The following is a 14096-nucleotide window of genomic DNA, read 5'->3' as shown; positions in this document are numbered from 1 at the left end:
AAATAATGACAAATTACTAGTGGCCCCCCCCAAAAAATTAAACTGACTATTCCAAAAGTAAATATCAGTATGTATCTCCAATATGTATATTTATTTATAAATTACATAATGTACATACTACTGTTTTTATGTATTATAGACATTTGAACCATTTTAAATTTATAAGGAATTAAACTTTAAAAACATATCGAAGTAGAAGTTCTAATGTGTTCTTCCTATACCCTAGTGGATGGTTGTGTGCACCTCATGAGGCTCACACCTTTCACTTTGGAGATTATGGAGATTACCACTCCAATTAACAAGAACTGCATTAAGAAGCAAGTAGCCCAAACTTGCTTAAAGGACTTGCTATTAATATTCTGTTTGTAAATCCACATTGTTCAGTTATCTGTTCAATCTATTTCTATTATTTTGAAGAAATTAATATCTGTCTGATTTAAAGTAGGTAACACCCAATTCATTCAACAACTCTGTTTACAAATAGTGTAAATGAGGATTAAAGGCACCATCTTAAGATTTTACTTATGTTCCAGGAACTCAATGAAAAAACAACAACAAAAAGACCAAAAAAATCACTTTTGCGATACTGGTAATTGATTTTTTTAGCTTTCCAAGTAGATAAAATAAACACCTTAAAATACTTGTCTTTAACCTGGGCTTTCTTTTATTAAAGTGTACAATTGCAGGCGCATGCCTAGAGGAGTAATAGCTTGCTCCTAACAAAAGAGCCTGGATTCCACAATATGCCTTTTGCCAGAGGCATCGTTCCCCAAAGCATACAGCTAACTGCATCTCCTGCTGTACCTGTAACAATTTAATTGTATAAGTCAGCCTAGTCAAGCATCTCCAGCTTGTGACTGGGAGACATGAAATTCATTGTCATTATTGTCCCTGTCATTTTGGATCATTATATCCTGCTGCAGAATTTTCCTCACTTCAGTGCATTTTTACCTCCAGGAGCCAGGGATTATAGCTGAGGTTGGGGTGGGGGCAGGACCGTGAACTACATTTACCTCGGGGGAGCCAGAGATTAAATTGGCTTTGCTCTCTCACGAGCTGAATTCATCTATTTGTATGCTGTGAGTTTTAGGTTGGAATAAAAATGAATATTCTAGTGAAACCTGGGCTTTAATTCCCCCTTTGAAATATGGATGTAACCAACTTTTATTTACATTAGGAAAAGGCAATGTAATTTCTTATAGTTGCTATTTTCATATGTGCATAAGGAATACTTAGAAGCATTGTCGGGTATGAAACAACAGACATCTCTGTCAATGTCTTGACTCTCAGAAAGGAAGAATTTAAAGCTGTAATTTTGTTCTTCAGTTTCATTTTATAATGGCTTAATGGAGGTATTTAATGGTTTTTAATATTTAATGATTTTTAATTATAGCTCATTTTCTGTGTACTAGATTGGATGACTGGAGTCTAACTAGAATAGCCACAAAGATCCACTCTGGGAACAAATAGATGAAAAAAAAAATAAGTTCCTGAGAAAACTGGCTACCCCTAACAGCTGGTTCACATAATCTCACAGCCTGTCAAGTCACCCAGGCATGCCATGCCCTAAACACTTTCTTCTGACTTGAGAAAGTTGGCCTGGTCACCATACTCTCTACTTGATAACTCCCTTATCAGCAGTAATGGCCAGCTGTGGGTCTCTACTAGGCAAGTTAGAAAATACTAGGACATGTCTCAGTCAGAAAACCAGTGAGTTGACTATATGATTACTCTAACAGAATATAAGAAGGAAATACAACTGGAGGAAAAACTGGTATGTCATTTACTATCCCAACTTTCATTTCATATGGATTTCACTGAGAAATTTGAGATTCTCTCTGTCTGCATTTAAAAATATGACAGTTATTCCTCCATTTATGTGAATTTGTTTTTCAGTGGTTAACAATAAAATATGGTATAGATCATACTTATGCCATGCACAGAACAGTAACTATAATTACTACATCAAAAAGTATGAAGGGCCAGATGAAGTGGCTCATGCCTGTAATCCCAACACTTTGGGAGGCCAAGGCGGGAGGATCACTTGAGGCCAGGAGTTCAAGACCAGCCTGTCTCTACAAAAAATAAAAATTAAAAAAATATATAAAATGTTGGAGGGAAAAGTGCATGGAACTTATTACCTCTATGAACTTCTGTGGGAGAGCAAACTTTGCCTTCATCATATGCAACAGCCATCAGAATTTAATTAGGATGAACTGTGTTTATGAGAAATTAAAATTTTTATCTTTGTACATTTTGTACTTCAGAGGAAACCTCTTACAGCCCTAACATCTCTGCGTTGAAGATACCTTACAGATCTTCTCAGTGCCTGGTCCACATTAATGGCAACATTTACTAGTTTGTCCCACTATATTTTCACATCATTATATTTCACTTTTCATGGGTGCTGAAGTAAGTGTATAAGGTATTACTAATAAGAATTTTTAGTTAGCAAAACTTCTTGCAGCATTAAATGTTCATTTGATTATCTGGTCACAGTGGCTCATGCCTATAATTCCAACACTTTGGAAGTCCAAGGAGGGAGAATCCCTTGAGCTCAGGAGTTCAAGACTAGCCTAGGCAATACAGGGAGACCTTGTCTCTAGCAAAAGTAAGAAACAACTAGCCAGGTATAGTGGCACATGCTAAGTGTAATCCCAGCTACTTGGGAGACTGAGGCAGGAGTATTGCTTGAGCCCCGGAGATTAGAGGCTGCGGGAAGCTATGATCATGCTACTGCATTTCAGCCTGGGTGACAGGGCAAGACTCTGTCTCAAAAAACTTAATTAATTAAAATTAAAAGTTCATTTGATTACTTATGCCACTTTCTCATCAGATTCAAAATTCTCCCTTGGTGGGAGTTATAAAAATTATTTCTGTTCACTTTAAAATGGCTAATTTTAATTGAATTTTATTGAATTTCACCTCAATACGTTATTTTTAAAGTAAATTCAACATTATTTCAAGAAGCCTGAATGCAACTTGAAATCACTTCAGTGACTGTTGTTATATTCTCATCATGGTGATTTATGAAGAGTATGTATTTTCCCTGTTAAGAAAATCTTATCTTATAAACTACCATGTTTAGACTTGGGTTTGCAATGATAAAAGTTCACATTGAAATATTTTCCTCTCTGAAATACTTTAGTAGCAGGATGATACTGTAATAACATTTTTCCAGTCAAAGGGAAAAAAGGCATTCATTCCTTTTGTTGAGCATGGATTTACTTATTTAATTCTTTTACCTACATGCTCCTCGTCACCTTATTTCCATGTCAATATTCAATTTGATCATCACACCATATCATGTAAAACAAGAGTTGCCCCACATGTAAATATAGTTGTAAAACCACAGAACTACACTGTTGCACATGTTTGTTTTGCCTCACCTCAAGTATGATATAGTTGGGCCTGTACCATTTCAGAACAAGGTCAAAAGACAAATTTTTTATATCAAATGAGTAGAATATACTTATTTTTACTCCTTTGGCTCAAGACTTAAGATTTTACAAGCAATTTCCAAAGAGCAATTTGAAAATATTTTAAATACTTTTTAAATTTTTCAGGAATTTTTGCTAAGCTCATAATTTTGCAACCTATAACAGGCTATAAAGATCAATTCTAGATTAAAAAATTCTTTTTCCTCATGATTCTAAGAGAATAATCTTTCTTCTGCCTTGTGTAACAAAGGTTTCCCTTGGCTTCTCCATGTAGAATCAATAAGAATCTATAATTCACAACAATTCCAAATAAGAATCTATAATTCACAACAATACCAAACCAATGTAAAACAGGATGTCACAAATTCAGACATGACATTTGCTAATATTTCTTTTCTTCTTCTTCTTCTTCTTCTTCTTCTTTTTTTTTTTTTGAAATAGGGTCTCATGCTGTTGCCCAGGCTGGAGTGTAATGGCGGGATCTCAGCTCACTGCAGCCACCTCAGCCCCCCAAGTAGCTGGGACTACAAGTGCATGCCACCACACCTGGCTAATTTCTTGTATTTTTAGTAGAGATGAGGATTCGCCATGTTGGTCTCGAACTGGGGTCAAGTGATCTGGCTGCCTTGGCCTCTTAAAGTGCTAGGATTACAGGCGTGAGCCAACATGCCCAGCCCACTAACACTTATTTTTAAAAGATTCAGATATTGACAAGCTTACAAATAAAATTGGTTAGTGCCCAATAGATCACAAAGTATAGAAAATGAGTAAGTATGTGACAGGGTTTGTGCAGGAGGGATTAGTAATAAGAGGGAAAGGCCACAAACATTTCCATGTCAGGATGAGCAGGATGCTATTTACAGAATGCCTTCATACTCCTCCTGGACCAAAAACCTCTTTACTATAATCACGCAATAAACTACAATGGATTAACATTAAGGGTCCAATGCAGAGAAAGCAAATTCACAGTTAAGGTTGTCCTTTAACATGTAGACTCAATCAAGGGCACCAAAAAAATAGTTAAGTGGCCCCCCTGTGGTGTTCAGATGCTAGGAAGCACTGCAAACTGTGAATTTTCTAGCTTTTAATGTTTGCCTAAGACCCTTAACATTTTTCTAATATTGTTGATCCTAGGACATTTTCTTGAGTTTGGTCCCCTTTTCCCTCTCTGTACATACACTTTTTGCATTTATATATGAAAGTCTGACAGCTGAATTGGTTCAGAAATGTAACACTGGAAAGAAGAAAAAAACACAGGGATAGCCTTTGGGACATCCCATAGTATTCAGTATAAATATCAAAGTATCCTGAAAAAAATAAAACAACAACAACAAATTCTTCTTGCTAAGAGTTTAGATATCTAATACTAGATAGAAAAGATAATACAGTGGGGGTGGGGGGCTCACTGAGGTATAAAATCTAAGCTGTCCTCTGCATCACAAAATTTTTAGGACTTTTTGAACATGTATAATTATCTGTGTTCAGCTATTTCCTTATAAATGGACACCTTGGACTATATTCCAATCTCACACACTCTTTAAAACTACTAGTAAAATTTTACAAATGGCTTTGCCTGTTTTGTTTTATGTTGTTTTGTGGACCATCTGGAGATATATTAAGTGTTCCTTCAAATAAAAGTGTACAAAACTATATTGCATACATGCAAAAAAAAAAAAAAAAGAATGAACATTGAACACATGGCAAATGGCCACTATGTAATGTCACTATTAGAAAACATCTAACAACAATAAAATAAGCAATAAAAACTCAGAGCAGTTTAACAGATGCAATGTTCATCTACCTTCGTCATATAAATTATACATTGAAGAATTGTGTCCTGCTCAAAATACAAACATGTCAATTTCAGCCCACAGGGCATTTTTCCCCCTAGGTTTATAACCCCTTGAAAATGGAGGTTTCATCTAGAAAACCTAACATATCCTCAGCTGCTTTCAACATTATAATACATTCATAAGGCAAATATTCACTAGCAAACACATAACAAATTACATGGCATGAGGGTGGGGACCAAATTCATAATAATGAGAAATGGACCAAACCAACCATGAGACACAAAGTAGAAATCAAAAAAGAAAACAAATATGTAAAATAAACAGTATTAAAGGTAAAATGGTATGGTTAGTTTTTCAGCCACCGTTAGAGAAAATGGTGAATATGTGCATGCACGTGCGTTTGTGTGTTGTGTAAGATTAGTATTTAAGATGCAAAACTGTCTCCTTAAGAATACACTATAAGGGTCATGAGTGAGAGAAAAGTATCTTGTGAGGAAAAAAAAAAAGAAACATCACATACCGTCATAGTAGACAATTGCTCCTACCAGTTTGTCCTTCTGGAGCATTGGGAAATGTTCAAGGGCTCTTGATTTGCTGAGGACATAACTGCTTTTCAGGCAATTGCTTCCTGCAACCAAATCATACAGCTTGATTCCTACCCAGTAGTAAGGTAACTGCCACCACCTACAGCATAAACAGGGGGGAAAGTTCTTTAGAAACAGAGTATAGCATTATAGAATATTACCTTACACTACAAGACACCTTCATTTAAGAAAAACAAAGCATACCTAGAAGTGGACTGCAAAAGAAATAGACTTATGCAACTGTTTTTGACACCAACCTAGCTGAAGTCTATAAGTAAAATAAATCAATGAGATTTTAAATGAAGCTTCTCTGAGGCAGCTGTTCTCAAACTGGCTGAATATTAGAATTCTCTGGGGAACATTAAAAATACTGATGCCTAAGCCTCATACATCCAGAAACTGATTTAACTAGACTAGGGTGGGGGCCTGGATGATGACAATGTACACCCAGGATTAAGAATCACTGGTTCAGGAAGTCCTAAGTGATCTATGATGAAGGATGAACAAAATTATAAAAAATCTGTTTCCAGCCCCCTACAACACTAATGTGGCTAAAAGAGTTACATAATCTACTTGTTCATACTACCTGAATTCCAATGTAAGGCAACTTCATGGATAGCTCTAAAAACATTAGGAAAATTAAGTTTTATAATTTATAATCTGACACTTCCTAACCAAATTTCAGCCTTGGTTAACTCAGACACGTAACATGACTCAAAATGGCTTGGGTTTCAAGTGGTACGTGGTATGTTTACATTTTATAACAGGATACTTTAGCTCAACCATTTACTGTCTGCACATGATCCTCTTATGTTCCTTAATGCAAATGCAGTTGCTCATCTGTATACTCTCAGAAACTGGAGTAAGAAACTACTAATTACAAATACAGAATACGACCTCCTTTGCCTTTAAAATCTAGAGATAGGCCAGTAGAGAGTAATTTAAGAAAAGCCATACTTTTAAATACAACAAAGGAAAATACTTCAAAAGGATTAAAGATTAGGACCAATTAAAACCACATTATGAAATATGCATTGAGGGATTATTTCCATTAAAACTGTTGTTCTATTGACCGCAGAGAAGCAAATGCATACAGGTGATATCAAAAGGCTTACTTGTAAACTGGAAGCATTATAGGCAATGGAGCTGATAAATGGGGAGCAATTTCTAGCAGGTTGGCACGCTCATGAAGGGCTTCTTTTACCATCCTATACTGAAAGGCAAAACAGAGAAAATTAGTTTGGCAGTAACAGATCATAATATTTTCAAATGGCAAATAGACACCCTGCCAACTGATTGATACACAGAAACCTTCTACCTCTGAGTGAGGATAGCTCCCTCCTAATCAAATTTCTAATAATACATCATGCTGTCAACCTCAAAGATTTTTTAGAAACCTTAACTGTATTTGCATAGGAGAAAAACATGCTGTCAGAGTTCCCAGGTGTAAGATATTTTCATGACTTGAGTTACAAGATTATTGTAGCCATTTATCTTGCATCCTCTGGATTGTCTCCCTTTCTCAGTTCCCCATAATATTTTTTCTGTGTAGGAGATAACAGATCGTTCAAATTCATGCTAAAAGTTTCCATCTTGCCTTCACGAAACCAAGCAATGATGCTTCTTAACAGGTGCACAGTATTTTACAGATTATAAAAAGGCTTTTGTCTTAACTGCTGTAGTCCTCATTATGCCTCTCTAAAAAGCCAGCATTGCTATTATAACACTAATTTTACAAATAAGATAACAGACTCATAGATTTTGAGTAAATAAGCCTGAACACATCACAAGTTAGCTGATTCTAAATCCTATGCTGTTTTCTTTGCCTCCATCATGATGCTGAAGAGAAATATAAGAAAAGGGGACAGATTCAAAACTGACTTGTCAAGAAAAAAAAAGAGACAGATTCAAAACTTGACAATGTCAAGCCAGTGCCACTGTGTTTTTCATGTACAAAAAGAGATAGGAAGTTCAGCTGATTTTTTTTACCCCTCTGGGAAATGTCATCTTCCACACTGCCTTGGCAGTTTTCAAATGGTGGCAGGCTGGACACAATAAAGTGTGACATAAGAAAAGCATGACTCAGATCATCTTTTCCTTCAGAATATGTCAGTGACAATATGAGCCTATGACTGCAGTTGTAGTTAAGAGGATCAATTTCGCACTCCCCCTGCATTACAACATAGCTCCCCTGAAAGTGCTTGCAAAGTAGCAATTTGGTAGCCATTGGCAAAAACCCAATCACAATTGTTAAAAGGCAACACATCCAAAAGTGATTTTGTAAATCTGCTACTTCAACATGCTTGTGAAGAAAAATCCCCTGATTACCCATAAACATAATACTACAGGAAAGAACTGACACACCTCTCCTGAAAGATATTACAGCAGAATACACTAAATAGGTATTTCCAACAGGAAGAAATGCTTTTAAGCCATTAAAGAAAAAAAAAACTGATTTAATTGGGTAGAAAAAAGCATAGTTGCAATTTTTGTTTAACAACCAGCATACACAATTACCTGCTCAATATCCAACTTCATGATGGCCTTCTGCAGATATCTCACACCACCATGGATCAATTTAGTGCTTCTGCTGCTGGTCCCTGATGAGAAATCATCTCTTTCTACAAGGGCTGTTTTTAGTCCTGTGTAACCAGAAAACCAAATTAACTTCTTAAATTACACAATTTGTATGTAATTCATTAAAGGCACTTCTCCAGGGTAGAGACAATCACAAGAAAAATTACTCTGAACATGGATAAATTTGTATTCAAAGTGCAGTACACTGTCTATATTATAATGAAGAGATTTTAGGCTCTTCCTGGGGGAAAAGTCAAGCCAGAACTAGAAGCATATTAAGCTGTGAATGAATCACAACTAGAAAATATTACAGTGCAATTTCATGGCAGTAACATACTCTGGTGCACTTAGAAGGTCAAAGGAGAGACTAGCACCCAACTCTACCCATGTAGAGTTAACTGAATGTTGTTGCAAAGCCTTCTAGAACTCTCGTTCATCTCTCACAACAGTCCAGACCTGTCACAGCCCCTCATCTCTGATCTACTCTAATGCATGCATCATGAATAAATCTAGACTAGACTTCCTTCTGTGTGTTGACTTCTGTTGAGAAATGCATCTGGAGTGGTATTATGGTAGATATACAATGGGGAAAGATAGCAAAGAAAGGAAAAAAAGAAAAAGAAAGGAAGAAAGAAAGAAAGAGAATAAGTTCTGATATTGAGGTGTTTACAGTCTAATTTAAAACCTTTGAACATGACAATATTTTAGAATTACAAAGAAATACAAGCCAGTAAAAATGAACACTGTGCAGAGTAACCACGAGTAAAGAATATATTCTTGCCAGGCGTAGTGGCTTCTGCCTGTAATCCCAGCACTTTGAGAGGCGGAGGCGGGCTGATCACTTGAGGTCAGGAGTTCAAGACCAACCCGGACAACATGGTGAAACTCTGTCTCTACTGAAAATACAAAAAATTAGCTGGGCATGGTGGCATGCGCCTGTAATCCCAGCTACTCGGGAGGCTGAGGCAGGAGAATCGCTTGAACCCAGGAGGCAGAGGTTGCAGTGAGCCAAGATCATGCCACTGCACTCCAGCCTGGGTGACAGGGTGAGACTCCATCTCAGGAAAAAAAAAAGAAGAACATATTCTTGATAAGGAAAGGCTGAGCAAAGATAGGTCAGTTCTAGAAGTTGCCCATGCCCCCTTTACTTGAGGGCTGTTATAGATCTCCTAGGGAGAACTAGTTTTGTTTTGCTGCAGAGACACCCTGCCTCTTCAGGACTGGAGATGACCATCAGTACTACAAGTGTCACACAGGAGTTGAGAGATGAAAGCCAATGCGCCAAAAGACCCAAAGAATACATCGACACCAAGCCATGAGGAATTTTCACGGCCTGGAACACTCTTGGAGGATGAAAGAATGTCATAGAATCCAATTACAATGAGAATACGTAACTAGAGCAGTTTGGACTCACAAAGTTCATTTAGGAGAACCTGTGCATGTATTCAATTCAAAGCCACTTATTACATTTAATACCAAAGGGTCGTTTTTATAACTTTTAACAGTTTAAATATCGTACCCAAATGTCATCATAAAATCAGGGCAATTCCCTTGACTCAAAAGGACAAAATATTTAGAAGCTGTGGAGATAAAAGTAGAGAACTTTGATTCAAGGGCAAAAACTGTTAATGCCTTAACTACCTAGAAAAATAACACAAAAGTTACAGGTATCACAGCCCCAGGTCACTCCTTTTAAGTATATATGCCAGAGAAAGACCTGTAAAATTCTCAGCTATTAAAACCCTAGCAATGCCTAGCGAATTTAGTACTGAATATACTAAGAACACAGAAAAATATTAGTACATATTTTTAAGAATATTGAGAGCCAAAATCCTGATATTAGAAGTGAATTAGGCATGAACTAGGCTGTCAGGTATCTCCCTGCTCAAAGAAAAGCAAGTACACAAAGTGCAGCAGTTTAATAGAGGCCAAGTTTGAAAATCCAGAAGACTCTCATCATACTCCACGTTAGAAGGTAAATTCAGGATATAAACCTAGAAAAAATAAATTTGCAAATCTCTTAAGAATGCACTATCTCAGTGAGCTATATCACCTTTTCTTAGTAAGTCCAACACAGAGTTCTTCTTCTAGCACTAAAATAGACCATTTTTTCTTCAGCTGAAGATCAGACGAGGGAGTTGACTTTCAAATGATATTTAAGAGCCAGATTATTTAAAATATACCTCTCTTTAAACCCTGGAATCACTGTCATGGCATCAAGATGCCCACACCATGAGAGGCAGGGAAACAAGGTTGAGAGAGGACAAGCAGCCTCCCCCACGCCCACAGCTTCCTCACCTGGGCCTAACCTTAGGGATACCTACCCTAAGGTATCCTACAGGCTACGGTAGACAGACTACTTAGACAGTCTCCAGTAATCCCAACTGCCTAGTATGTCACCCCCTGCCCTGGAGTGTGGGCTAGACTAGCACCTTTCTTCTAATGAGCAGGTGATGTGCCGCTACTGTGATTAGGTCATTAAAGACTGGGAAGTGCTCTCTCTCTTTCCAGTATTCTCTATTGCCCTCCTGCTTGCTTGCTCTGGTGAAGCAAGCTGTCATGTTGTGAGTTAAGGAACAAAGGGAGGCTCCTGGTCAACAGGTGGTGAGGAACAGAGACCTCAGTCCAACAACCATGCGAGTTATTAGAAAGCACTGTCCACTATGAGGGATGCAGAGCCACAGTACCCAGCTAAGGCTCACCCAGATTCCTGACTTACTGAAACTGGCTGATGATAATTGTTGTTTTACACCACCAAGTTTTGGGGATAGTTTTGTAGTGACACAATTCCCTGTGTGAAGATTAACTATAGCCAAGATGGGAGAGATGGCAGTTTTCCTTGTACCTGGGGATGGAGTCGTCAGGAAAGAAGAGTCTACAGAGAAGTACGTGTTCAGGGCAGGTGGAGTGAAGAAAGGGAAAGATCATCGACAAAGCCCAGCTTAAGAAAGAGAAGGCAAATGCTTGATGTGGCCTAGCTTATCCAGGGGCTGCTTGTCACTCAGGGGCTGGAGTGCAGGTACAAAGAATGGTCAAGGCAGATCTCAGAGGGCTCTTCTTACACATTCAGGTATTTGGATCTTGTCCTGTTAACCACTGTTTCTCACAAGTAAGTAATATCCGGATCTTCTCAAAAGGAAGATGCCTCTGAGAACAGAGCTATGTGTCCTGGATCAGTTTAAGAAACAAATGTTTCATCAGAAAAAAACAAGATGTGGCCAGGTGTGAGTGGCTCACATCTTTAATCCTAGCACCTTGGAAGCCAAGGCGGGAGGATGATCACTTGAGCCCAGGAGTTCAAGACCAGCCTAGACATCATGACAAAACCCTGTATCAACCAAAAAATACAAAAATTAGCCGGGCATAGTGGCATGTGCCTGTTTTCTCAGCTACTTGGGAGGCTGAGGTGGGAGAATCGGCTTGAGCCCAAAAGACAGAAGTTGCAGTGAGCCAAGATTGCACTGCTGCACTTCAGCCTGAATGACAGAATGAGACCCTATCTCAAAAAAAAAAAAAGAAAAGAAAAGAAAAAGAAAAAGTTGCTGGGCACGGTGGCTCATGACTGTAATCCCAGCACTTTGGGAGGGGTGGGAGGATCACTTGAGGTCAGGAGTTCGAGACCAGCCTGGTCAACCTGGCAAAACCCCATCTCTACTTAAAAAAAAAATTAGTCAGGCACGGTGGTGCATGCCTGTAATCCCAGCTACTCAGGAGGCTGAGGCAGGAGAATCGCTTGAACCCAGGAGGCGGAGGTTGCAGTGAGCCGAGATCGTGCCATTGCACTCCAGCCTAGGTGATACAGTGAGACTCCGTCTCAAGAAAAAAAAAAAAGATGTAGCATGCACAGGCAAGCACTAATATTAGTATTTTTAGTATTTTACACAGTTACAAGCTATCCATTCTGGGGAACCAGAGTGTGCTTGTTAATTTATTATTATAAAAAAGGAACAACACTTAAATTTTTTCTAGAAGTCCTCAGATATTGTTTTGAGAAATACTATTATGCTGACTGTCAGGAGAACTATCAAAATGTTTTCAGCTGAGAAATCAGATTAAGGTTCAGAAAAGATTTCTCTGACTGCAGGAATGAGGGGTAGAGGTAGGACTGGAGGAAGGAGACCTTTTGGAGGACCAGTGTCATATAACAGGAGTTGGGGCAATGAAGAATCTGGCCTCAGAAGGCAGAGATGGTATTGAAGGGTGATATAAAGAGAAAATTTTATGGGCTGTGTTGTCAGGATGGATTTTTTTTTTTTTAATTTCCCAAATTGACAGAGTGTGAGGCAGGGAAACTACTCTAGGAATTAGCAAGCCATCTCAGGAGGATATTTCAGGATATTTAAGTGAGAGCTAACACTTTAAAGCTCTCAAAACTGCTTTTTCCAGTATTGGACATTTTAAAAGTTATCACATGTACTTATGTGAGAAACCCTAGTGAATACCAACAAAAGTTAAAATGGGCCTCTCTGTCAAACCAGGCTGTTTTTCTTGTCCCATTATTTCTAGTGTCAAATTATCAAGTTACCCACCAGAATTTCTGGAAAGAAATGATACTGCTCCTTCCAGAGCAAAAACTTAAAATTTTAGTTTCCAAAGTTATAGCTAAATTGATATATTAAAATGCCATGTAACATAAAAGTATTACTGAAAGTTTTCCAAACCACAAAAAACTCTAAAAATTTAATTTAATTTTCAACTGCTATTATATGCTAAATGTTTTAAATCTCTCATTTTTGTTGAATGAGAAGTAGAAAGGAGGAAAATAAAATCAAGACATTATTAGAAGTCATAGCTGCAACTCAACTATTTCTTAACTAATTAACCAACCAACTGCAATGAAGACAATAACATTTTTAAAAGCCTTTTGAGGTTCTTCTGTGGTTCTGTTATCTAATCTGTTCCTTTCTGTTTCAATTCTCAAAAATCCAAATTGTTTCCTCACCTCAAAAATTACTGAAATCAAATTAAGAGTTCAGTTTTCTGGTATGTTAAGTATAAGGCAAGGAAGTGAAAAGAGGGAGGTGTTTTATCTTCTCAGAGAGTGAATAGTATTAAGTGATATTCAATGCTAGCATTTTGTGTTCTTAGGTAAAATAATTAAGTCTGAAGGGCATAAAAAATAATGCACCCAGGATTCAAGAAACTACTCCTTACTATGGATTTGAGGAGGCTGGGGAGAGATCTTCCTTCAAAGTAGAAAGAGTGACCTCCTTACATTACAGGCAGGGAAGGGCTGGCCTCTCTATGTAGTGAAGGTAATTCACTAAATTAGTTCAAGATTTTGTAGTAAGTTTGTTTTTCTTTTTCTTTTTTCTTGTTAGCAGCTACTTTTTATGGAAAGCAATAAGCTGTATCTCTATTAAGATGAAACAGAACATTTAGTGGGAGTGGTAGTATCATTATTTAAGGCTTTGTTTTTATTACTGATTACTTTTAGTAGGTAGTCTGGGGAATTTTGCGACAGTAATAAAATATTAATATTTGGAGTAACATTACCTGAAATCTTAGGCAGAATAACAAGATTAGTTAGAGTAGAAGAATAAAGTCAACTTGAAATCTATATTCCATTTATCATCTCATCTGTTAGCAAGCTGAAATTGTATCTTCTAGGTGGGGCAAGAGTTATGAACTAACACAGCTCTTTACAGCTTTGTCTTTTCTGACCTGAGTGAGAATGTCTAATTACTTCCAACTAAACCAAT

General features: G+C 37.5%; 1 protein-coding gene across 1 annotated transcript in view; it reads right to left on the bottom strand.

The window, feature by feature from the left end:
* The window catches only part of GPD2 (glycerol-3-phosphate dehydrogenase 2), a 109541-nt gene that overhangs the window by 66374 nt on the left and 29071 nt on the right, over positions 1-14096 (bottom strand). Inside the window, exons 3-5 of the mRNA XM_019022684.4 lie at positions 8335-8459; positions 6933-7030; positions 5754-5917 (exon numbers count right to left, since the gene is read on the bottom strand). Of these exons, the coding sequence (XP_018878229.1) occupies positions 5754-5917; positions 6933-7030; positions 8335-8459 (387 nt within the window). The remainder of the gene's footprint in view (positions 1-5753; positions 5918-6932; positions 7031-8334; positions 8460-14096) is intronic.

Source organism: Gorilla gorilla, chromosome 11 (genome assembly GCF_029281585.2).
Source record: "Gorilla gorilla gorilla isolate KB3781 chromosome 11, NHGRI_mGorGor1-v2.1_pri, whole genome shotgun sequence".
Classification (NCBI taxonomy): Eukaryota; Metazoa; Chordata; class Mammalia; order Primates; family Hominidae; genus Gorilla; species Gorilla gorilla.
The sequence above is the reverse complement of the archived record's forward strand: the minus strand, read 5'-3'. Positions and strand labels throughout refer to the sequence as shown.